General features: G+C 41.2%; 1 protein-coding gene across 7 annotated transcripts in view; it reads left to right on the forward strand.

Moving 5' to 3' along the window:
* The window catches only part of PHKA1 (phosphorylase kinase regulatory subunit alpha 1), a gene marked incomplete at both ends in the record, with an annotated part of 102,788 nt that overhangs the window by 39,367 nt on the left and 37,739 nt on the right, over nucleotides 1–25,682 (forward strand). For all 7 annotated transcript variants that reach the window (XM_080719348.1, XM_080719346.1, XM_080719349.1 and 4 more), the window contains 7 exons: nucleotides 582–677; nucleotides 1,608–1,715; nucleotides 3,523–3,601; nucleotides 6,238–6,372; nucleotides 15,524–15,633; nucleotides 18,088–18,232; nucleotides 23,848–23,926. In XM_080719348.1, coding sequence (XP_080575474.1) covers nucleotides 582–677; nucleotides 1,608–1,715; nucleotides 3,523–3,601; nucleotides 6,238–6,372; nucleotides 15,524–15,633; nucleotides 18,088–18,232; nucleotides 23,848–23,926 — 752 coding nt within the window. The remainder of the gene's footprint in view (nucleotides 1–581; nucleotides 678–1,607; nucleotides 1,716–3,522; nucleotides 3,602–6,237; nucleotides 6,373–15,523; nucleotides 15,634–18,087; nucleotides 18,233–23,847; nucleotides 23,927–25,682) is intronic.

The following is a 25,682-nucleotide window of genomic DNA, read 5'->3' on the forward strand; positions in this document are numbered from 1 at the left end:
CCCACAATCCCAGTGCTAGGGAGGCTGAGGCAGGAGATCACAGGTTCTTGGCCATCCTCAGCAACTTAGTGAGGCTCACTGCAACTTAGTGAAACCCTGTTTCCAAATAAAAACTAAAATAGGGCTGGTGGTGTAATGCAGAAGTAAAATGTCTCTTGGTTCAATCTCCAGTACCCCCCTACAAAAACAGGAGCAAAAGCCAATGCGCCCCAAGCAAAGAAGGTACATTTAGGGTAGTACACAGGGTGTCCAAGAGGCCCTTGGAGGCGGTCTGCCTTGGGCTCAGGTCTGCACTTAATCATGTACAAGCTTGTAATTTTCTACCATCGTGCCCGGGAGTTCCCTGTACCTCCATCTGCCGGGATGGTTATTAATATTAAATGCTCTACTGTGTACACAAGTGCCTGCAGCACATTTGGCCTATAACAAAAGTTTCCTAAGTGCCTTCCTCCTTTTCTCTCTTTTACCTGGTTCAGTAAGCTCCTTGGCAGTAGTACCTTGTTTAGGCACACCTCTCTTTTGGGTCCCCAGAGGAACTCTTTGCCCGAGAGATTGTTTTCCTGCCTTTCTTTTCCCTGCAGGTCCAAGAGTATAGAGAGGCTCTTGAAGCCGTCCTCATCAAGGGCAGGAATGGAGTTCCACTTCTGCCGGAGCTGTACAGTGTTCCTCCCGACAGGGTGAGTTGGGCGGTGCCGTCACACCAATAGGAAAGGGAGGCACCATCATTTCACAGGACCGCCTCTTTCGGGAAAACGGTTTCAACTGAACATTTGTCTTAGGATCAGGGCAACAGAAATATGTTGTTCTTCCTCCAGAAATAAATGCTTGCCGGGTGTGGTGGCGCACGCCTCTAACCCCAGTACTTGGGAGGCCCAGACAGGAGAATCGCAGGTTTGAGGCAAGCTTCAACAGCTTAGCGAGGCCCTTCTTCAAAATAAAAAATAAAATAGGGCTGGGTGTATATGTCAGAGGGAGAGTGCCTCTGAGTTCAGTCCCCAGCATAAAGGAGGAAGGAAGAGAGGAAAGGAGGGAGGGAGGGAGGGAGTCATGAAAACTGTTTCAACTGTGGCAGTGTTGCACAGCAAAATAGGATGAGACCAGAATATATGAGACTGATGTAGAGGTCAGGGGGCTGATCACTAGAGCGGTGTTGTGTATGGCACCTTGGCATTTGGTATTCTCTGCTTTGAGGCCAGTAATTGTGGACTGAATAGATCAGGCCTGGAAAATGAAGGGTGCCCTGTGGGCATTTTCCCAAAATAAAGTGCCAGTGGGGTATACCATCGCTTCTCTTATGCATTGTGGAAGAGATACCAACAGGACAGATGCTGGGAGCTTCCACCGTGGCGGGGATGAGGAGCCCGAACCTCTGGTAAAGCCGAATAGATGCCGGGCCCTCGCTCCCCACTACTCAGTCAGAATATGCATTTCCGTTAGCTCATCCGGACATTCGGATGCACCCGACAGCTGGCGCCGCGCTGCCTTCGACTCGTGTTTCGGCGCTGGGCTTCGGTGTGTTGCCTCTGAACACGGCTATGTTCAGGTCCCAGTCCCAATCAGGCGTGGCCAGCACCTTGCTTTGACAACTCTCATCTGGTTTCTTTTAGGTTGATGAAGAGTATCAACATCCTCACACTGTGGACCGAGTCCCCATGGGGAAGTTGCCTCACATGTGGGGTCAGTCTCTCTACATTTTAGGAAACTTGATGGCAGAGGTAAGTAGAAACTTCAAGGCTACGCCACCCTTTTCCACCTCCGTCACTATGACACCGGCGTTTGTGAGGAGATCATTAAACCGGAAGGATGTCTTTTGCTTTTGTACTTTGGCTTCATTATTGCTTTTCCTCCAGGTCTACAGACTAGGAGAGCATGGCTAATTCTCGACCCAAATTTCTTGTGCCCTGGCAACCATGTTGGCCAGGGCTCCCTAACTTGGCCCTAAATTTGGAGATGTCCCGGAATCCGGGACTGGGTCTTTCTCTTTTAAAACTCCTCAGTGCCTCGTCCAGTGACTGATGAATGCAATTGTCCTTAGACAGCAATTACTCCTAGTGGATTAAGAGCCAACCTTTTAAAGCAATGTGATGCACGCTTCTTCCTTTCTCTAGTCCTTTCTTCTCGTTTCCTTCTGCCTCTCTCCCCTTCCTTCCTATTTATTTATTTATTCATGTATTTATTTTCTGATACTGGGGATTGAACCCAGGGGTACTCTACCACTGTGCAACTCCTCGGGCATTTTTATTTCTTCATTTGAGTTAGGGTCTCACTACGTTGCCCAGACTGGCCTCCAACTTGCAATCCTTCTGTTTGGGCCTCCAAAGCACTGCGATTACAGGTGTGAATCACTGCACCCAGCCGTTTCTTTCTTTAATTAACTGATCATTTGAGGTACGCTGACAACTCGGTAGGCACATCCTGGTCCTTTTGTTTGGGGGGGTTGTTTGTTTGTTTGGTGAGTGGCTCTCTGAATGCTCCTCATATCAAATGCTCTTGAGACCGCCCTTAATGAAGCACTCCTGACTTTGTGATCCACTTCCTCGTGGAATTTCGAGCCTACAGAGCAGATGTCTCTGTCTCAGAAGTTTTCTAGCTTTACTGGCAGATCTCTTTTCCCAGTGTAGTTTATTTTGATATGATGTAACCCAGGTTTCTAAAAGAACAAGTTTGAGACTTTGCCAACCTTTCTGACCCAAAGTCTTTGACCCATTTATTTTCTGCAGTTGTCTTTATTTGGGTTTTCCCCATGGCCATCGCTGTTTGATTATGTTTAGTCAACGTGAGCGTCAATCTAGCGATCATGGGAAGGATGATTTGTTTAAAGTACTCTGTACCTGGTGACTTTTCATTCAACTGGAATGAGTTGGGTATAATGACAAAAGAAGGAGACGAGTAGTTATTAACACAATGGGTGAGTTCATCTCATTTCACGAAAGACAGAACCTCAAGTCAAGTCGAAAGATTTCTGATAGCTGAGATCAGGGATGTATACCTGTAATCTAGCTGTGTGGGAAGCTAAGGCAGGAGGATCACAAGTTCAAGGCCGGCCTAGGACAGTTAGCAAGACTCTCAAAATAAATAAAAAGGGCTGGTGATGTCCTCGGCGGTTGGTGCCCTGGGTTTGATCCCAGGACTGAGGAAAGAAAGATTTCTGATGAGCAGAAAGCACAGCAGACACACGAACAAATGCGAATGACAGCATGCTTAATGACTTCAAGTGTTGGTCATAAGCACTGTGGTCTGATCATCTTGATAGGCGTGTCTTCATATACATCTTCAGAGAAGGTAGAGGAGTAGCCAGGAAGTTGCTGTTATTTACAGTGGATACCCGTCCACTTCCAAATAGGACTGTGGCAGCCATTAGAAATAAACTTCAAATAAAATTATTTTACAAGTGAATTATGGGGGTCCAAACATATTCATCCAGGTAGCGTGTTTGTCTGCTTTCCGGTGTTTGTTCCCCTACAACATTAACTTTTATGTTTTTGAGACATAATACTCTGTCTTTCTGTGGTATTCCGTTAGGGGTTTTTAGCTCCCGGAGAAATCGACCCCCTGAACCGGAGGTTTTCTACAGTACCGAAGCCAGATGTTGTAGTTCAAGGTATGTATTCTTATTCTCAGCAGCAGAAACTTTATAGTAAAGTCTGGTTGGATGCAGAGATGTTTGGGCCAGTCAGTTTTGTCTTTAATCTTCATCTTGCATTTCGTTGACTTCAAATTGTATATAATAAACTCGGTTCAGTTTAGTTCCAAAATTACTGTTAAACATGGGCAAATGAATAACATGTGATGCTAGAGGACTCCAGAATGTTATTTGATGCTCCTTATTTCTGGAAATTCTTTTCCTTGTCAGGCCGTTTTAGCCTCCTGCTTACCTCTTTTTTTTACCGCTTTTCTTCTGATGATGATGCCTTCTTTTCATAGCCTGTGATAGGTTCTGTTCTGAGTCACATACTTCTGTCGTTCTGCATTTACATACATTCTATTGTTTTGCTAGGGCTGCCCCCTCTTAATACATTTGCCTCTGGCCATTAGCTCTTTGGAGAGTATGCCTAACCTTTAATTCCTAACTCAGTGAACTTACTTTGGGGCCATCTACTCTGTGCAAAGCCCTGAGCCAAGTTAGAAACATATCAAGAATTCTAGTCCTGACACCTGCAAAACATTTCTATATCTTATCCTTTAAACCACTGATTGCATCTTGTTTCCATCTCATCCTTTTACGTCTCCCAAGAAGAGCAGATCTTTCTACCTTGCTGACCTCTTCCAATATTAGCATTGCCCTGGTTTCCTAGAGTAGAAATCTTTTTTCATATTTGTGGTACTAGGGGTTGAATCCAGGGGTATTCAACCACCATCGTTTATTTGTAATTGGTACTGGAGATTGAACCCAGGGTTGTGCTACTTCCTAACTATACCCCATCCCTTTTTTTAGTTTTTATTTTCAAAACAGGGTCTTACTAAATTGCTGAAGCTGGTCTCAAACTGGGAATCCGGTTTTCTCCGCCTCCTAAGTACTGAGATCACAGGCATACCCACCATGCCCAGCTTTTTATTTGAAACAAGGTCTAAGCCAGGTGTGGTAACACACACTTGTAATCCCAGTACTTGGGAGGTTGAGACAGGAGGATCCCAGTTTTGTGGTCAGCCTCAGCTACTTAGTGAGGCCCTAAACAACTTAGTGAGACCCTATCAAAATAAGAATAAAAATCAGCCTGGAAATGTTGCTTAGAGGTAGAATGCCCCTGGGTTCATTCCCAAGTCCCTCCTAAATCCTGGAATTACAGGCATTTGCCACCATGCCCAGTTTACTAAATCCCTTTTAAGGAATGAATGATGCATGAATGTCCACAAGTATTTTCTTGGACTGTTCTCAGCCACTACCACTCTTCCTCTGTGCATGTTCTTCAATTTTGTTTTTCACTCAGACGTATTGAAAGATGATGTCATTTCCAGAGCACTCTGCAATCACCATATCCCACATATCCTAACCCAGACCTCAGCGACTTATTAACATGAGGTTCCCCAGATTAAAAAAAAATAATACATGAAGGATGATGGCAAAAGAAAGCAAAATAGCACTTTGTTAAGCAGTCTTCTTACTCAAAAACTCAGCATAGAAAATATTGATAAACCAAGTACTTGGTAGTTTGGGACCGGAGGATCACAGGTTCTAGGCTACCCTCAACAACTTAGCTAGATTGTGTTTCAAACCTAAAGTTTCTTAAAAGTTCTGGCAGTATGTCCCAGGGGTAGAATACCTCTGGGCTCAATCTCCAATGTTAAAAAAAAGAATAAAAAAGAGAAACACTGATAAGCTAGAATGAACCAAGAGATACGTACTCGTTCCTATGAACTTAATGTAACGCATCTACCAACACCAGAGGAGCAGGAGGAGAGGGCGTGTTGGTCCTTGGTCCTCAGCTCTAGCCAGCTGAAGCCTCACGAGGGCTCTTGGTTCCACCAGGCATCTGCTCCGTAGACAGAAAGTGGTAGCAAGAATTAGGGAGCTGATCTGGCCTCCTCCCTTGGGGTCACATTCAGTGACATGAATGTGCTTGGAAGAAAAGGGAGCTGTCCCGCCTTGGCAGGCTCTGGATCTAGAGAAATGCCATTCTTATCACTCCTAAGCACTTGCCCCCAAACCCACAATTGTAATGTGCCCTGGTTGATGCCCTGGGTTTGATTCCGGGACTGAGGAAAGAAAGATTTCTGATGAGAAGGAAGCACGGCAGACACATGAACAAATGCGAATGACAGCATGATTAATGACTTCAAGTGTTGGTCATAGCACTTTATTCCGGATCCATTAGGATGGTCCTCAGTTCCCTAATGTTCATGGCCCCGACCTTAGGTGTTCTGATACAAAGGAACCTGGAGAATCAACCTTTACCCGTGCTATGAAAACAGCTCATGATACATCTTTTCCCACTTGAAGATGGCATCACGGGTAGAGAAGCATACCGTTGTCTAGAAGCATCACCTCCTGGTGACTAGATGACTCCTAGGTACTTATCCCCAAAGCGTAATCTCATAGGCCGGTCATCTTTTCCTTTTCCATTTGATAAAATTGTTTAAGTTCCCAGCATGCTTTCCTGTTTCATCTAATTTCTTCAATAACTAGATTTCCTTCTCTTTTTCCTTTCCCTCCAAAGCAAAGTTTGAGCCTTGAGCAGTTTTTTTGGTTCCTGTTGAGATAAAACCTTCTGTTGATCTCATCTTCTTTCTTTCCTCTAGTCTCAATTCTAGCAGAAACAGAAGAAATCAAGGCCATTTTGAAGGATAAAGGAATTGATGTGGAGACCATTGCTGAGGTGTACCCCATCAGAGTACAGCCCGCTCGTATTCTCAGCCACATTTATTCCAGTCTAGGTAAGGAGACTGGCCAACCTGCTAGAACCAAAGCATCACTGAGACAAGGCATTTTCCTTTCATTTTTCCTGTGTATTCTTTTATTGCTTTGTTCAACTGACACTAGATTTTGTCATGTTAATGCTTTTCATATGTATAAATTATCTTACTTTTTCTTTAATTCCCAGTGAGGAGAAATACATTTTTACATTCATGATTTTGAAGAAATAACTCTGTAGTTAGTATTGTTTGATTATGTAGTAGAGTCGGTTTACTTTGGCCTATATTATGAATTTCTTAAGTTAGTAAGTGTGTGTGTGTGTGTGTGTGTGTGTGTGTGTGTGTGTGTGTGTAAGGATAGTAAACCTAGGGCTTCACACATGCTAAGCAAGCACTCTATACTATTCTGCTATAGACCTAGCCCCTCTTCTATAAAGATATTTTATAGTAAACTTCTACCAGTTAGATTGATAACATATACTTTTCCTAATCTGTTGCTACGTAAACCGTTAAATATCAAAGACATCCACTTTAGCTCTATTTCCACTTGCTCGGGAATTGTGAATTTATCTCCTCGTTTCATCTGAATAGATATGCTATTCTGGTTCTTTTCAGTCTTCATAGATTGTAAGCTCTCTAGTTACCAATCGATATATATATATATATATATATATATATATATATATATATATATATATATATACATACACACACACACACACACACACACACATTAGCTGCAGGGAATACAAGCAGAAAGGAAAAAGATTTAAAAAATCACCTATAATTTCAACACTCTGAGGGAACCACTGATTTTATGTTGGGGTATTTGCTTCTAGTACATTTTGAAATTAAATAAAATGCATTTGTTTTTAAGAAAAATGGCATCATAAACAGTAAATATTGCAGTCTGTTTTTGCAACAGAACAGTATATGATGAGCCCTGTTTCATTTTGATTAACAGACTCCTGTACTTATTTTCACACCTGTGTTGGCATGATGTTTTGCAAATTTCTGAACCTGTGATGGATAAACATCTTTTCAAGTTGTCTGTTATATTCTATTGCCATTTTTAAGAGACAGTTGCCAGTTTCTTACTGACTTGTGTGAGTTTTTCATATATTAGGGATATAGCCTTTTTATCTTCTACATTTTCACAGTATTTCATTTGCTTTTTAATATTTTGTTTGCTTTTGATATAGACAAGTTCTTTGTATTTATAGAATAGAATTTTCTCCGTTTGGATCTTTCTTTGCCGTTATGCTTAGAAAGATAGATTCATCCCTAGGTCACAGACATTTTCACTGCATCTTGTCTTAGTTCTTTGTAGTTACAATTTTACATTTAACTCTCTGGCAAGAATTTTAATTTTAACTTATCCTATGAGATAAACTTCGAACCATTTTGTCAAGTGATTAACCAGTTATTCCAGCACTACTGATTGGATAGTGCAGAGATACACTGTTTTTGAGTGCCACCCCGATTATTAGGTAGTAAATATTTATACTCACATATATGTCTTTGCATGTGTCTACTTTTCTTTGGGGGTCACTGAGGATTGAACCCAGGAACATTCTTCCTCCACCTATACCCCAGCCCCGTTTTATTTCTTAATTTGAAACAGGGTCTCACTAAGTTGCAGAGGGCCTCACAGTGTTGCTGAGGCTAGCCGTGACCCTGCAGTCCTCCTGCCTCAGCCTCTTAAGTACTGGGATTACAGGCATGTGTCACCATGCCTGGTTGTGTACATTCCTGATATTACTTTTTGGTACTACCAATCACTACTTCTTCTCTGCTAGTACAACATTTTCAAGGTTATCGCAGTCTCAGTCTCACCAGTATTTGGGAAAATCAAAGATAAAACATCAGTGCAATATTGCTTTTTGCTTACTAGCTTTACAAAAACTAAAATTGAAAATATATCTAGTGATGTTGAATATATGGAGATAGCAGTGTAAATCTGAGGTAGATTTATATTACCTTAAAATGTTTAATGGACATAACTGTAGTCAATAACTCTTATTGATCTAATATCCACTCATAAAATTCACAAGGATATATTTAGAAGGATGTTTATTAAACTAAAATTATTTGGAAAAGCAATAATTAGAAACTTTGTGTTATGATGAAGAATGGTAGAATTATGATACAGTAGCTTGTACTGGATTAATCCTCAGACTAAGAATAGGTTATAATGGCTGAATTTTTAAAATAAAAGTAAATGAATCCTGTAGAGAATAATTAATAGGGCCAGGAGTTGAGAAGCCAAAATCCTGGAAGTAAATGCACAGTTTTCTGTGTAATTTCCCCTAGAGGCATTCACCGATTTTTTTTTTTTTTTTTTGGTACTGGACTTTGAATCCAGGGGCATTAAAACTCTGAGCTACACCTCGGCACTTTGTTTCTTGAAACAGGGTCTCACTATATTGCTGAACCTGTCCTCAATCCTGTGGTCCAGAGGGGCGCCACACACCCAGTTCATTTGCTGACATTTAACCTTGCTTGCATGGAGTGAGGAGCCAAGAAACTAAGCAGAAAGTTTTACTGTGCGAGGGAGCCCAAAACTGCATTTTATGAATCTCCTGTATGGGGGGGGGGGCTATGATAAACACTTGAGGTTTTCAGGTACAACCTTTGAGGAGTGGGCTATACATTGGGAATATGGAAAAGCCAGAACTTGATCACTTATTATAAAGCCTTAAACAAAAACCCTAAAACACAATTTTCTGAATCCCTGATTGAACGAAGGTGATCTGCTTGCAGTGTATCTACTCCCTGCCCACATCAACTAAGTCGCCTCTGGAGGAAAGTGAAAGCACCCAGAGCCTCTGCAGTTCTTTATACACTGTGTTCTGCACTGATGAAGAGCAGGAATGCATGCCGGGAAAACAACTGAATAAAAGCTCAAGGAAACAACTAGATTCAAATAGACACACGGGTGTTTATTCAACATAGTGTTTTAAGTTTTGGTGTAGCAACGAGGCAAGAACAAGAAGTAAGACATCCAAGTTTTCAAGAATTGAAACAATGATCCTATGTGGAGAAAACGCTTTCTTATTAAGATTTCCCATATACATAAAATAATCTCTTTTAGAACAAAGTACGCAAAACCAACACACAAAAGCAAGTCGCATTTCTACACATTAACCATAAACAGTTCTTCATCGAGCCTCCTTTTCTTATTCCCCTCCCAATCTTCCTCCCCCAACTCCCTTCCGCTGTTCTTCTTTCTTGTGGCGGGGGGTGGTGGTGCTAGGGATTGGACCCAGGGAGTGTTCTACCTCTCAGCTATACCACCAGCTCTATTTTACTTTTTTATTTTGAAACATGGTCTCCCTAATTTGCGGAGGGCCTCACTCACGAAGTTACTAAGGCTGGCTGCGAACCTGAGATCCTCCTGTCTCCGCCTCTCAAGTACCGGGATTACAAGCATGCGCCGCCATGCCCAGCACACTAGTCCATTTGTATGTTTGAATTGGTGTGTTGCAAATATATATCATAGTGAGTTGCAATGTGATATAAACATACATGCGCATAGCACTTGATGAATTTCCCTGTGTCCTACCTCGCTCGCCCTTCTCTCCTCCCCATACATGTTAGTGAGATTGATAGTATCTCCTTTGTGTATGGATACAACCTTATTTGAACTCTTTCCTTCCTCAGTCCTCATTTTTCCCATCCCCACTTCCCTCCCCCAGTCTCCTTCCACTGTTCTACTGTCTCTCTCCTCATTTCTCTTAAGTCCTTTTTGTTTCCTCTTTTCTCTTTAGCATCCACATACGAGAGAAAACAGAATCCTTGATTTTCTGAGACTGGCTGATCTCACGTAGCATACTATTCTCTATTTCCATCCACTTTCCTGCAGACGACACAATTTTCTTCTTCTTTATGGCCGAGTAAAATCCCATTGTGTATATACCACATTTTCATTAATCACTATCTGTTGACAGACTCTTAGGTCGGTCCCGTAATTTGGCTTTTGTGAGTCGTGCTGCTATAAACATAGGTTGACATAGTATTCTGACTTTAATATTTTGGAAAGATACCAAGGAGTGGTATGGCCGGGCCATATGGTGGTTCTGTTGAGGAACCTCTACACTGATCTCCAAGGTGGTCGTACCAATTTGCACTCCCACATCAGTGTATGAGCGTTCCTATTTCCCCATATCGTTGCTAGCATTTACTGTCGCCTGTATTCTTGCTAACTGCCATTCTAACTGGATTTAGGCGGAATCTCGGGGCAGTTTTCATTTGCATCTCCCAGATCGCTAACAATGTTGAACATTTTTTCATATATATATATATATATATATATATATATATATATATATAGGACATTTGCATTTCTTTTGTGAACTATGGCTTCGTTCAGTTGCCCACTTTTTGATGGAGTTATTTGTGTTTTAGTGTCAAGATTTTTAAGTTCCTTTGTGTACTCTGGATATGAGTTCTCCATCAGAGAAGTAGGTAGCAAAGGTTTGTTCTCGTCCTGTAGGCTCTCTCTTCAGATCCTTGATTGTTTCCTTTGCTGCATGGTACCTTTTTAAAACGATGCCATCCCATCTATTGCTTTTCAATTTAATTTTCTGAGCTTTGGGGGTCTTATTGAGGAAATATCTATCAGTGCCCATATGTGGGAGAGTTGGTTCTGAGTTTTTTTCTATTAATCTCAAACTTCCTGGTCTCATTTCTAGGTCTTTGTTCCATATTGAGTTGACTCTTGTGTGGGCAAGAGGTTGTGGTCTGATTTCATTCTTCTGCATAGAGATACCTGGCTTTCCCAGCATCATTTGTTGAAAAGGTTCTCTTTCCTCCAGCATCCATTTCTGACTCCTTTGCTAGTAATTAGCTGGCTCTAGGTGTGAGAATTTGTCTCTGCATCTTCTATTCCTTTGTTCCACGTGTCTGTTTTTGTGTCAGGACCATGCTGTGTTTGCTACTAAAGCTCTATAGTGTAATTTGAAATCGGTATCGTGATGCCTTCAGTATGGTTCTTTTTTATTTTTTGGTATTGGGCATTAAATCCAGGGGTAATATGTTTCTGAGCTATGTCCCCAGCAATATTTTATTTTTCTTATTTTAAAATTTTGAAACAGGGTCTCACTAAGTTGCTGAGATCTCCCCAAGTTTTTGCTCAGGCTGGCTTCAAACCTGTGATCTTCTTGTCTCGGCCTCCCAAGAACTGGGATTACTCAAGGTGTGCACCACTGTGCCCGGATTCCAGCATGGTTCATAGGATGTTTTTTCTAGCTCTGTAAAGAATGACATGGGGATTTGGCGGGCACTGTACTGAATGTATCGGCTGCTTTTAATAGTATAGGCATTTGGGTGATATTTATTCTCCCTATCCAAGAACATGGGAGATCCATCCACCGTCTAAAGTGTTCTTCAATTTTTTTAGTTTTCTATAATTTTCTTTGTAGAGGTCCTTTACATCTTTGATTAGATTTATTCCTTAGTACTTTTAATATTTTAGGCTATCATGAATGAAAATCTTTCTACATTTCCTTTTCAGTATATAGAAAAGGTAGGATCTGGAAGGAATCCTACCAAGCACTGTGTGCATGCATGCATCACATGGAAACTCACTATGATGTGCCACTGCAGGACGCCAGTAAAGTACATCTGAAAAGCAGTAAAGAATCCCAAAAGTAAATTAAGTAAACTCTTTCAAATTCATAATAATATCAGAAAGAATAAGATAAAAAGAAATTTAGCCCATGAAATAAAAGACTCATACATCGAAACAGATATAACATCCATGAAAGAAATTATAGAATACAAAAATAAATGTTAAGACATTTTGTGTGTATTGGTTAGAAGATGTAGTATTGTGATGATGTCGATATTACTGAAACCTATAGCCAAATTCAATATAATTTCTATCAAAAAGCCAATGGGATCTTTTGCAAAAATTAGAAAAATTTATTCTAAAATCCACATGGAATCTCAAGTGACCCCCAGATGCCCAAAACAATCTTAAAAAGAACAAAATTGAAGGATTTATCCTTCCTTATTTCAAAGCATATGATAAGGCTATAGTAATCAAAACAGTATGGTATTTGCATAAAGGCAGACACCTAGAACAGTGGAATAGAATGGAGATCCCAGCAATAAGCCCTTCTGTATATGGTCAAGTGATTTTCAACAAGAGTACCAAGGCCTTTCAGTGCAGGAAAAGACAGTCTTTTCAATCAATGATTTTGGGAAAACAATACATCCACATAAAAAGAATGAAGTTGAACCATTATCTAACGCCATGCACAAACGGTTAACTCAAAATGTATTAAAGACCAACTTTAAGACCTAAAAGATTTTTGGTTTCTGTTTGTTTGTTTGTTTGTTTGTTTGTTGAGGCACTGGGGATTGAACCCGTGAATATTCCACCTCTGAGCTATACCCCAGCCCTATTTTTATTCTTTCTTTTGAAACAGGGTCTCACCAAGTTGGAAAGGGCCTAAGTAGCTGAGGCTGGCCACAAACTCCCGATCCTCCTGTCTCAGCCCCCTTGAGTACTGGGATTGCAAGCATGCACCACCATGCCTAGCTGCTTAAAAGTTTTATAAAATGTTTAGAAGAAAACAGTGAAAGCCTGTCATGGTGGTGCATGCCTGTAATCCCAGTACTTGGGAGGCTGAGTCAAGAGGATAACAGGTTCAAGGCAAGCCTCTGCAACTTGGCAAGGCCCTCCATAATTTTGTGAAACCCTTAGAGGTAGAGTGCCTCTGGGTTTCATAAGCCAGCAACACACATACAAAAATAAGAAAGAAAAAGAAAGAAAGGAAGAAAGAAAGAAAGAAAGAAAGAAAGAAAAAGAAAGAAAGAGAAAAGAGGGAAAATGTTTGCTAACGTTGGATTTGACAGTAATTTCTTGATTGGATATGATACCAAAAGCTTAGGCAACAAGGGAAAAAATTAGAGAAATGGAACCTCTTAAAATAAATCCTTAGTTATTCACAGCAAATAATCAGCCCAATGAAAAGGCAACCCACAGAATAGGAGAAAATGTTTATATACCTGACAAGGGTCTAATTTTCATAAAATGTGAAGAACTACAATGTGATACCGAAACTTAGAACCAGATTTGGGAGTAGGTAAAGAGCTTGAATAGACATTTCTTCAAATTATATATGCAAATTTCCAATAAGGAAATGAAAAGATGCTCAATATCACTAATAATGAGAGAGATGTTAATCAAAACCACAATGAGATACCACTTCAGACCCATTGTGGTGCCCGTTGGTGGAGAAAAAAAGAGAAGAGAACTGTTGGTGGGGATTTGGAGGAATGAAAACCTTTGTACACTGTGAGAATGGAAAATGAAATGGAATAGCCACTATGGAAAACAATATAGGAGTGTCTTTATTTAAAAAATAAGCATAGATTTACTACATTTTTTCAGCAATTCTACTTCTAAGTATGTCCCCAAAAGAAATGAAAGTAGGAACTTAAATGGCTGTTTTTTTATACCAATGTACAGCCTTGTTCAAAACAGCCAAGAAGAGAAACAACCGAAATGTCAATCAGTAGATGGGTGGAAGCCAGACATGGTGGGACACGTGTGAATCTCAGTGCTCAAGAGGCTGAGAGATGGGAGAATCGTAGGTTTGGAACCTGCCTCAGCAATTTATCAAGACTCTCAGCAACCTAGCAAGACCCAGTCTCAAAGCAAAATATAAAAAATGCTGAGGGTGTAGTTTAGTAATAGATTGGAAATAACATACACACACACATACACACACAAGAGATGAATGGGGAAACAAAATGTGATATATATATATATATATATATATATATATACATACACATATATATATGATGAATTATTTATTATTCAGCCTTAAAAGAAGGAAAATCTGACATAGGCTATAACACAGATGAACCTTAAAGACATTATGCTAAGTGAAATAAACCAGTTACAAAAGGACAAACATTGTATGGTTTTAATTATATGAGGTACCTAGAGTAGTCAGACTCATAGAAACACAAAGTAGAAAGGTGGCTGTCAGAGGCTGGGAGGAGGAGGAAGAGGAGGAAGAAGAGGAGGAGGACATGAGAACCTATTATTTAATGGAAAAAGAATATCCCTCTTTGGGAAGAGGGACAGGTTCTGGAGATGGATGATAATGCTGTTACACAGTGATGCCAATGTATTTAAAACAACTAAAGTGTACACTAAAACAATTACTACAGTGGTCCAGGTATGGTGGTGCATGTCTACGATCCCAGCTACTCAGGAGATTGTGGCCGGAGGAGCACAGTTGTGAGGCCAGCCGGGACAATGTAGTGAGAAACTGTCTCAAAATAAAATGAAGAGGACTGGGGATGTAGCTCAGTGGTAGGGTGCTCCTGGGTTCAACCTCCAGTTCCGCAAAAACTATTATTTTTTTGAAGATTTAAAGAAGTTTACTAAAAAGAAATACAGAAGATAGTTACAGCCTCATGTTACCCCTAATGAGGGGGTGCTTCAAACGAAATCACCCCCACAAAAACTATTATTATGGCAAGTTTTGTTTTATGGATATTTTACTGCAATAGAAAGAAACACGTAATAAGGAAGGAAAAACGAATCACTCCAGTTGTGCTATGATGCAACGGTCAAGTGTCGACGTAGTGAACCCTGGAATATGCCCAGCCACTGACATTTCTCTGGTCCTAGCCTCCTAACAGGGAAGCAACTCTAGAAATGTAGCGTATTTGATAATACCACTTAGGATAAAGTGAGAACAAAAATCAAATTGTCAATAAAAACATTTTCTGGCAAAAAAAACACATTAGGATTTCTTTCAGTATTTACATGACAGGATATTCGATGTGTATTTCAGGGTAGGGAAGTTTCAAAATAGTATATGTAGTATCATCCTGTGTTATAAAGGAAAAACGTGTAAATAAGTAACTCTTTCCTCCTTGCAAGAGGTATGGATTGAATGACTGTCCTTTGGAAGACAAGAATAAATTCAATCACATCTAGCACAGACATCACTGATGGGATGGATTCCAATCTCAGGATACTAAGCATAAAAATAAGACATCTTAAACCCAGAGAAATAAGGTGGATGTGTGTATGTCTGTAGGTAAACACATACCTCGTGTGAGTATATACATGTAAAAAATGTTTGCTACTCTGCTTTGTGCACGGAAATATCTCGACCATTTCTCAATTCTGTGACAGGATGCAACAGTAGAATGAAGCTCAGTGGGCGCCCCTACAGACTCATGGGCGTGCTTGGAACTTCAAAACTGTATGACATTCGGAAAACCATCTTTACATTCACTCCGCAGGTGAGTAAAATAGGCAGGAACATGCATGGAGGTGAATGCAAGGAAGAGAGACACCTTGCAGATAGAAAGCACTTACTGGAGTTGGGATACGTGTTGACCAGTTCCCTGGGGCTCCCTACGTGTTAAGTTGCTCAATAATTATTTGTTGAGTTGAACTGAATTGAACATGTGGCACAGATATTCCAGGTGACCATGACTACCAAGAGTAGCTCTAGGTGTTGCAGAAACTGTGGCCGGGGATGTTACAAGTTTTAGACTACCTAAAGAGTTCGCTTTCCTTTTTCTCCTTTTTTATGCTCTACTGGGTATTAAACCCAAGGGCTTTCTATCTTCGAGCTACACCCCCAGCCCTATTTTTTATTATTTATTTTGAATCAGGGTCTCATTATGTTGCGGAGGACCTCACTAAGTAGCCGAGGCTGGCTGTGAAATGACAATCCTCCTGTCTCGGCCTCCCATTAGAGAGATTACAAGCACAGCCGCCACACCCAGCTTCCCCTTGCTTTTAAAAGTTAAACTAAGACTGTATTTGTCCTTTGTAAGTAAAATATAATCTTTTTATTAAGCTACTGACTTGTGTGTCCTATTTGTTTTGGGGAGGGACCTTTGTATGTGCATGGAAATATTCAATATCTCAGAAACAAAAAGGTTGAGCTGTGATGATACATATCATTAGCATGATGTTTATCAGCTACATTACTATAGCAAGCCTGATTGTATGGGCGTGTGGGGAGGAGAAATTATTTCCTGGGCCAGGCATGGTGATGCAGACGTGTAATCTCAGTACTCAGGAGGTTGAGACAGGAGGATTGGGGGTTCGCAGACAGTCTCAGCTACTTAGTGAGGCCCTCTCCAACTTAGTGAGACCCTGTTTCAAAATAAAGAATAAAAATAGGGCTGGTGGTCTAGGTAGGAGGCAGAAAGTCCCTGGATTTCATCTCCAGTAGTGCAAAAATATTTTTTCCTGTAATGAAAGTTTGACCTCTCCATTTGTCATCTCACCTCTCAAATTGCACAGCTGAGGTAGGTGGGCTAATCCTAAACTCTGAATATATGTGTATCTGTCTGTCTGGTTTTCTTTCTTTCTCTTCCTTTTCTTCCTTCCTTCCCTTCCCCTTCCTCTTCCTTTCTTTCTTTCTCTCTCTCTCTCTCTCTCTCTCTCTCTCTCTCTCTCTCTCTCTCATACTGGAGATTTAACCAAGAGGCAGTTGACCTCCAAGGTACACTCATAGCCATTAGTTTTTTTCTTGAAACAGGATCTCGCTAGGTTACTACAAGTCTCATTAAGTTGCTAAAGCTGGTCTAGAACCTGCAATCTTCTTGTCTCAGCCTCCCAAGTACTGGGATTTTAGGCGTGCTCCGCCATGCCTGGCTCCTAATCTGTGTTTCCCACTTTGCTATTTGCTAGCAATAAAATTTTTCTATTCCACATATTGTAGCCAAGACTCATTTCTCACAGAGTAAAAGAAGAAAAGCCAGCAGGGCATGGTGGCTTATGCCTGTAATCCCAGTATTTAGGAGACTGAGATAGGAGGATTGTACAATCGAAGCCAGCCTCAGCAATTTTACCGAGGCCCTCAGCAACTTAGTGAGATTCTGTTTTCAAATAAATCTAAAATAGGGCTGGGGTACAGCTTGGAGGTAGAATGCCCCTGGGTTCAACTCTAGCACAAAGAGGAAGAAGAAAAGAGCCATCACTGGGTGGTTACAGGATTAAATGTGACTATGTATTCGAAAATGCTTTTTGTGGAACTGGGGGTTGAACCCAGGGCATTCTACCTTGTTTGCACACTGGCACAGGTTAAAAATTTCACAAACTATTGCAGTAGGTGCCACTTGACTGCCACATATTTGGGGAAGTATTAGGCATTAAATTTGGTAGTATTTGGCCTCTGAAACATCTTGTATACCCTTGCGAATATGTATGTTTATTTATTTAGTTATTTACTTATTTATTTATTTTTGGTGGTACTGGGGATGGAACCCTTCTACCTCTAGGCTACACTCCCAGACCTATGTTTTTTATATTTTATTTAGAAACAGGGTCTCTTAAGCCAGCAAGGCTGACTTCGAACCTGCATGCTCCTCCTGTGTCCGCCTCCCAATCGTGGGGATTGCAAGCGTGCACCACCGTGTCCGGCAAATATGTGTCTTTAAAATATAATTTGTGAGCCGGGCGTGGTGGCGCATGCTTGTAATCTCCGCAGTTGGGAGGCTGAGACCAGAGGATCCTGGTTTGTGGACGGCCTCGGCGACTTAGTGAGGCCCTCCACAACTCAGTGAGACCCTGTTTCAAAATAAAGAATAAAAATTAGGGCTGGGGTATAGCTCAGAGGTAGAATGCCCGGGGTTCTATCCCCAGTACCACAAAATATAAAAATAAAAAATAAAATAAAATATAATGTGTGAGTTGTGAGAGCAGATTATTCTGAACTGTGCCTTTGCTTCACTCAGTTTATAGACCAGCAACAGTTCTACCTGGCTCTGGACAATAAGATGATAGTGGAAATGCTCAGAACAGACCTCTCCTACCTCTGCAGCCGCTGGAGGATGACAGGCCGGCCTACCATCACCTTCCCCGTCTCACACACCATGCTTGGTAAGGGTTGTAGGAGGCAAGGAATGGGCGGCTTGTAAAAATTAAGTCAGATGTTGCACGCCTGTAATGCCAGTGCTTGGGAGGCTGAGGCAGGAGGGTCACAGGTCACAGGTTCAAGGTCAGCCTCAGCAACTTAGAGAGACCCTCGGCAACTTTGACACACCCTGTTTCAAAATAAAAATGAAAACCTCAAAAGTACAGTGACCCCTAAGTTTAATCTCCAGTAACAGAAAGGAAACAAATCAGATCTTTAGACCTTTAGTATCCTAGAGTTAGTGGAGAACTACGTCTTGTGATTTATTTTTTCAGCAGTAATCATTAGTTTTGTGCCGGGCACTTTTCTAAGCAATGGGGACATGGGAGTGTGGGTGGGTGAATAAGGCAGATCAGGCTTGTGCTCTCCTGAAGCTTCTGTGTGTTCAGAAAGCAAAGACAGATAAGTGTGGAACACATAAGCCAAACCACAGGAATATTTCAAATGGCTTGAGAGTCAAAACTCAAAAAAAGTAGTGGAGAATAGCCCAGTTTGGGGGCTACTTTAGATAATTGTTTTCTAAGTCATTGTGCTGAAACTGTATTCATACAATTACTTCTAAAGACAGTAACATTAGAGTCTGGGCCTGTCTTATCCAGTGGAGCACCAAGATTTTATAGATAAGTTCCCAGGCTTCTCTGTCCAAAGCCTGTCTAACGGAGGCAGTAAGATAGAGCAGAGAAAGAGTGAAAAGCCTGGGGTCTTGGGCAGGCCAAAGGGCTGGGCTTCCTGACATTGCTTACTTGAAACTGGTGAAAGGCTTTATTGTTCTCTTAGTTCCTGGAAGATTAGAGCCAGTAGTGAAGCCAGGGCTTGCTTTCTGTGCTTCTGCTGTTGCTTCCAGACGTCTGTTTGTGCTGCCAAAGTACACAGAATTCCTCTTCATTAGAGAAGCATCAAAGTCAAAATCGAGACAGACTGATCAGGATTTCGGTCTCATCTTAAGCATGCTTAGGAAGTACAGGAGTTTAGAAAGTAGGTTTGTTTTTTCCTTTTCTCTTTCTTCAGTTAGGACAATGAGCAAGTGCCCATTTAATATCTACTGTGTTCTGAGAATTATCTTCAGAAAGTAGAAAGTCTAACTGGACAGGCAAAGTTAATACATAAGAATAATAGAAAACAATTGAAGGTAGTATATAAAGAAGTTTTAAACAATTTGATTAGAATTTCATACAGAAGTTTATGTGTTTCCACAAAAAGAGAGAGAGAGGGAGAGAGAGAGAAGAGGAGAGGAGAGGAGAGGAGAGGAGAGGAGAGAAGAGAAGAGAAGAGAAGAGAAGAGAAGAGAAGAGGGGGAGAGGGAGAGGAGAGGAGAGGAGAGGAGAGAAGAGAAGAGAAGAGAAGAGAAGAGAAGAGAAGAGAAGGGAAGGGAAGGGAAGGGAAGAGAAGAGAAGAGGGGGAGAGGGAGAGGAGAGGAGAGGAGAGGAGAGGAGAGGAGAGGAGAGGAGAGGAGAGGAGAGGAGAGGAGAGGAGAGGAGAGATACTTGGGAATCTGAGGCAGGGAATCACAGGTTCAAGTGCACAGTAACTTAGTGAAACCATGTCTCATAATAAAATATGAAAAGAGCTGGGGGTGTGGCTCTGGGGTAGAATGTCCCTGGGCTCCATCCCCACTACAAAAATAAAATGAAATGAATGAATGATGAAGCCAATATTAAGCAATGGGATTTCTTATTCCATGTGTGCCGCCTTATCCAAATACCACAAACTAGCTGATTTGTCAACAGTAGGAATTCATGTCTCCCAGTTCTGGAGGTAAAGTGCTAGCAGGTTGGGTGTCTGGAGAAGGCCCACTCTCCCTGCTTCCAAAATGGCACTCTTTTGCCGCACCCTCCTGAGGGGATTGATTTGTGTCTTCACAAAGTGGGACAGAAAAGGGACAAAGCCATTTCCAAAAGCTCTTTCATAAGCGTCCTAATACCATCCATGAGGCCCTTAGAGGTACCGCCACTTCATCCTATCCTATCGGCAAATAAGTTTCAACGTAGGAATTTTGAGCGACATTTAGATCATAGCACCAAGTAAAGGATGTTGTTACTGATGGATGCAGAGACATTTTATAAGAAGATGCTCTTGTGAAAGGACATGTTGAAGTTGTGGAGAGGACATAGGACCAACACTCCAGCATATAGGTACTGGTATGTACTTCCTCCGTAAGACCCTGACAGCTCAGGAAATTGAAATGAGAGTTAATGACTGGGATGGCACTAATTTAAAGAGCTTCTGTGCAGCAAGGGAAATCAAGTATCTACCCCTCTGATAAAGGACTAATATCTGGAATACATAAAGAACTTTGAAAACTTCACCACAAAACCAAATAACCTGATCAAAAATGGACAATTGAACTGACTAGGAACGACTCAGAAGCGAAATACAAATGTCCAATAAATATATGAAAAAGTATTCAACATAATTAGTAACCAGGGGAATGCAAATCAAAAGTACACTGAGATTCTACCTAACTCGAGTTAGAATGCCAGTCACCAAGAATACAAACAATAAAATGTTAGCCAGGGTGCTGTAAAATAGGAATTCTTATATATTATGGGTGGGATTGCAGACTAGTACAGGCAATATGGAGATCTGTGTGGAGGTTTCTCTGAAGTTGGGGAATGGAATTACCATATCATCCAGAAATACCTCTCCTGAGCATCTTTCCAAAGGAACTGAAGTCACACTGTTATAGCAATATATGCCTGTCCCTATTTATAGCAGCACAGTTCACGATAGCCAAATTACGGAAGCAGCCTGGGTGTCCATCAACAGATGAATGGAACACAAAACCGGTACATGCATCCAATGAAGAGACAAGAAATAGCTATTATTATAAATGTAAATAAAATGATAACGAAAGCATTTCTCATCGAAGCAGAGAAATATAAATAAATGTATTTGGAAGATAATTCATTAGGCTTGCTACTTTATTTTTATGTAGAAAAAATTTTAAGCAGATTGAAGAGATAACAAAAATAAACGTATGAGCCGGCGTGGTGGTGCACACTTGTAATCCCCGCGCTTGGGAGGAGGAGATGGGAGGATCAGGCAGGTTCGTAGCCAGCCTCACTGGCTTAAGAGACCCTGTTTCCCAATAAAGATATAAAAATAGGTCTGGGAGTGTAGCCCAGAGGGAGAAGGTCTTCCAGGAACCCTAGTACCACAATAAATAATAAATGAATAAAAATAAACCTATGAAATGTATTAGGAGGAAATATGGGAGAATGTCTTTACAATATTAGGCTGAATAAATAATTGTCCTCTAAAAGACTCCAAGAGAAAAATGGGCAAACTGAAAACCATGAACATTTAAGTAAATCTTTTATATAAAAGGCAACAAGGATGATAGCGAAAGACAAGTCTTAAATAAAGCATTTGCTATTACATATGATTGAGAAAATGGTAATATTCATGGAACATCAAAAGTTCTTGGGAGTCATTGAAGCAGTAAGATAATTTAATGGCAACACGGGAAAGTCATGAACAGGCAGACCATAACAGAAATGGAAATGTCCAGTCAACACATGAAAACATGCTCAATCTTACTGGCATCAAAATTAAGATACTGTCTTCTCAAACTGGGCGTGGTGGCCCATGCCTGTAATGCCAGTGCTTGGAAGGCTGAGACAGGGAGGATAGCAGGTTCAAAGAGCGCCTCCGCAACAAAACTCTAAGCAACCTAGGGAGACCCTGTTTCAGAACAATACATAAAATAGGACTGAGGGTCTAGTTTGGAGGTAGAATGCTACTGGGTTCAACCCCCAGTACCACACAAAATTTTTTTTAAATGATGTCTTCTTGTTTTAACTGTCAGATAAACAAAGATTATTAATGCCCATTATTGTTGAAAGTATATAAAACAGTCACTTTCTATACAGTTGGTGGAAATATAATTGGTACAACCTTTTGAGTGGCAATTTGGCAGCCTCTATAAATTTATTATTAGGTGTTTCCTTTGTCCTAAGAGGTCTACCTGTATGTATTTAACCTAAGGAAATCATAGAATACGTACAAAAAGAAGTCTGTAGAAGAGCTGGGTGTGGTGGTGGTTGCTTTGTAATCCTAGAACTTGGGAGGCTAAGACAGGAGGGTCGCAGGTTTGCGGCCAGCCTCAGCTCCTCCACAACTTAGTGAGACACTGCCGGAGCCAGCCGGCAAGAGTTCGGGTTCTGAAGTGAGGCGTGAGGATGGAGAATTTTAACTTCTAACGTGGAGAATTTTAAATTCTAACGCGAGGGAGCCGCCAGCCTACTATCTCTACTGGTCAACCCCTGTATGTGGGTCTATATTACCTACGGGTCAACGGCTATGCCTGGGTCAGTATTCTCTATCACGCCGATACTCCTGGCCAACGCAACTTCTGGGTCAATCTCATCTTTATTGTGCCGATGCCGACTTTGTTTTTCCAGAGGTATTTATGCACAGGTACAGGTCAATCAACATTCTCGTGCTACCACCACCAGAATACAATAAAGACCAATACAAAACACATACGTTACAGATAGGCCTATCAGTACCCTCGTGTCATCACCACCTGATCCTCTCTCAGACCTCTTTGAACTTTCCATAACCCCAAACCTCGTTGACTCTGGGCGAAGGACAGTCGGCTGAGTCAGAGACACCAATCTAGGGGAAGGCCGTAATGGCTCCCAACAAGACACTGTTTAAAAATAAAAGAATAAAATAGCGCTGGGGGTATTGCTCAAGGGAAGAATGCCCCTGGGTTTTATTCCCAGTACCAAAAACAGATGTAGGTTCAATAAATGCATAAAGATGTACGTACACTGCTAATTATAATAAAAATTGTTTAAATGGCAGCTATGGAAGGTGATTTGGCTGTTACAAAGGACAAAGTAGAAAGTACCTATCACAAAAGATTATGTGCAGTATGTTCACTTTCATGGAAAATCAGATCATTAGCTTTCTAGAAACTTTCATGCCTTTAAACAGACACATAAACGAAAGCTCATAGTGAGACAACATGTATAAAGTGTCCATCACAAGCCGGGCATGGTGGACACGCTTTTAATCCCAGTACTCGGGAGGCTGAGACAGGAGGATCGCAAGTTCATGGCCAGCCTCAGATACTTAGTGAAGTCCTCCACAACTTAGTGAACCCTGTTTCAAAATAAAGAATAAAAATAGGGCTGGGGGTGTAGCTCAGAAGTAGAATGCGCCTGGGTTCAATCCCCAGTATCACACCACACACACCACACACACACACACACACACACACACACACAGAAACAATCACAATGCTTGTCAAATAGTATTCAACATGTAGTTACCAATGTTAGTATTGAATGTTCAGGAGTCATTAAACATTCTGCCTTCGGACGCTGTGCTTAGTGCTGAAGAGGAACTCTGCTTTTGAGCAACACTGCCTGTTGTTCATAATCCCTTGCCATGTCCCCAGGCTTCAGGGTTGTTACTTCTCAGATGAACTGTTGAAGTGCAGGGTGGTCGCTGAGGATTGTCTCATTAGTACCATCACTAACGGAATTTTTGTTTGACATAATTGGTAGCTATCCCCCTAGTTCAAAGTTAAAACCACAAACATTGTTTTAAAACATCTTTCCATTTCTAGATGAAGATGGAAGCGGCTTAAATTCAAGTATTCTGGCAGCACTCCGAAAAATGCAGGATGGCTATTTTGGTGGGGCAAGGTAAGTGACCCGGCCACTCTCTGTAGTGAGATGAAATGAAAGTTGGGGACCAAGGATTGTGATGGCGGACATGTGATGCCATTCTGTGTATCTTCAACAGCAATGCCATCCTATTCAGAGGAGCTGGTGTTTGATAGAATATATCAAGGGAGGAAGTCTCTCATGCCCTGTACTTTGCCTGGATCTCAGAGGACCAGAAAACTGGTTTTTGTTAAAAAAAAAAAAGTTTTCTGTAGTGTACAATTCCAGTTGCTTTTTTCTTTTCCTAAGTTTTTATTTTGAAAAATATCAAGCTATCTTTGAATCCCTTTGCTGCTGTCTCCCTCTCCCTGCTTACCAAACGTGGCTCCCTAGGCAGTTGCATTCCATGCCCAGCCCCATGCCAGAGAGCTGGGCTTCTTACCCACTTATAGTTTGAGACTAGGTTGAGACTGTTTCAGCCTCAAGACCTCTAATCATTTGCTTTATCAGATAAAACTGCATGCGTGACAGGGGTCTGTGAGAATGGCAGCCCTCTTGAGCGAAACTTCAGAGGGACCCAGCTGCTAGATGGTTCAATTAGTCTTTTTCCCCTATAGCCAGGTCGGATGAACTATTTGCATGCTGGCATTGCTAGAGACCTGCACCAAAGTTTCCTCTGGCTATGTCTTCCTCAGGCACAGTTCACCACATTTTGGACCATAACAGGGGATCCCGCCGTGGGCATTGGTACTGGGTGCCTTACTCCAGCCTTCGGTCCATCGTGCAGCACCAGTCTGCTTACTAAAATACCCCACTCCTGGCACCAATTCCCGTCTCGGTCAACATTCTCACTACTATAATCCAAATACAAAACAACTGATCACAAACTTAGAAGAAGGAAGTTTTATATTTGTTAATGTGTTTTGGAGATTCTGGATTCAGTCCACGGGAGACCACAAGTACGAAGCTCAAGGCATGTCTACAGGTGACAGAGAGAGGAGGGATGCAAGGCTTGACTCTCACATTGTGGAGGCAGGAAACAGGGAGAGAGCAGTGGGAGGAATAATCATATAACCCCCAAAACCACACCCCAGGACCCCCTGCTTAACAAGCAGATCCCGCTGCCAACACTGCTACCTTGTTTCTGTAAAGGCTAGAGGGACGTTCTAAATCCAAGTCAGTAGAGTACTGAAAGATTCACCCATTGTTGATTTTTTTCTTCCACTGTGTCTTCTCTCTCTCCCCATCCTCTCTCCCTTCCTCTTTATTCCTCAACACTCACACATATGCATGTGTGCATATGGGTATGTGTCTGCACACACACACATCCTATATATATATATATATAATCATCTGGCATTGACTCTTAATTCCCAATCCTAAGTATTTTTGTTCCCATTGTCTAAGAGCAAGGACATTATCATATATATATATATATATATATATATATATATATATATATGATATAATCATTACATCTATGAAATTTCATATTGATTCGTATAATAGTCCCTGTTTATCCAAAGGGGTTATTTCTAAGATACATCGTGTAATCTTGATAGCACAGATAGTACCTATGTATCAGGCACATTAATAGATGAACAACAATAACTAAAAATAAGATAGCACTTATAAGAACAGATGATAATAAGGATTATATATAACTTATGAGCTATTTATTTCTAGAGTTTTCCATTAATATTTTCGGACGACAGTAATCTGGATGACTGAAACCATGGAAGCAAACCCACAGATAAAGGACTGTCATACTAAATATCTGATGCAGAGTCCATAT

The sequence above is a fragment of the Muscardinus avellanarius genome (assembly GCF_963383645.1).
Source record: "Muscardinus avellanarius genome assembly, chromosome: X".
NCBI classification, from domain to species: domain Eukaryota; kingdom Metazoa; phylum Chordata; class Mammalia; order Rodentia; family Gliridae; genus Muscardinus; species Muscardinus avellanarius.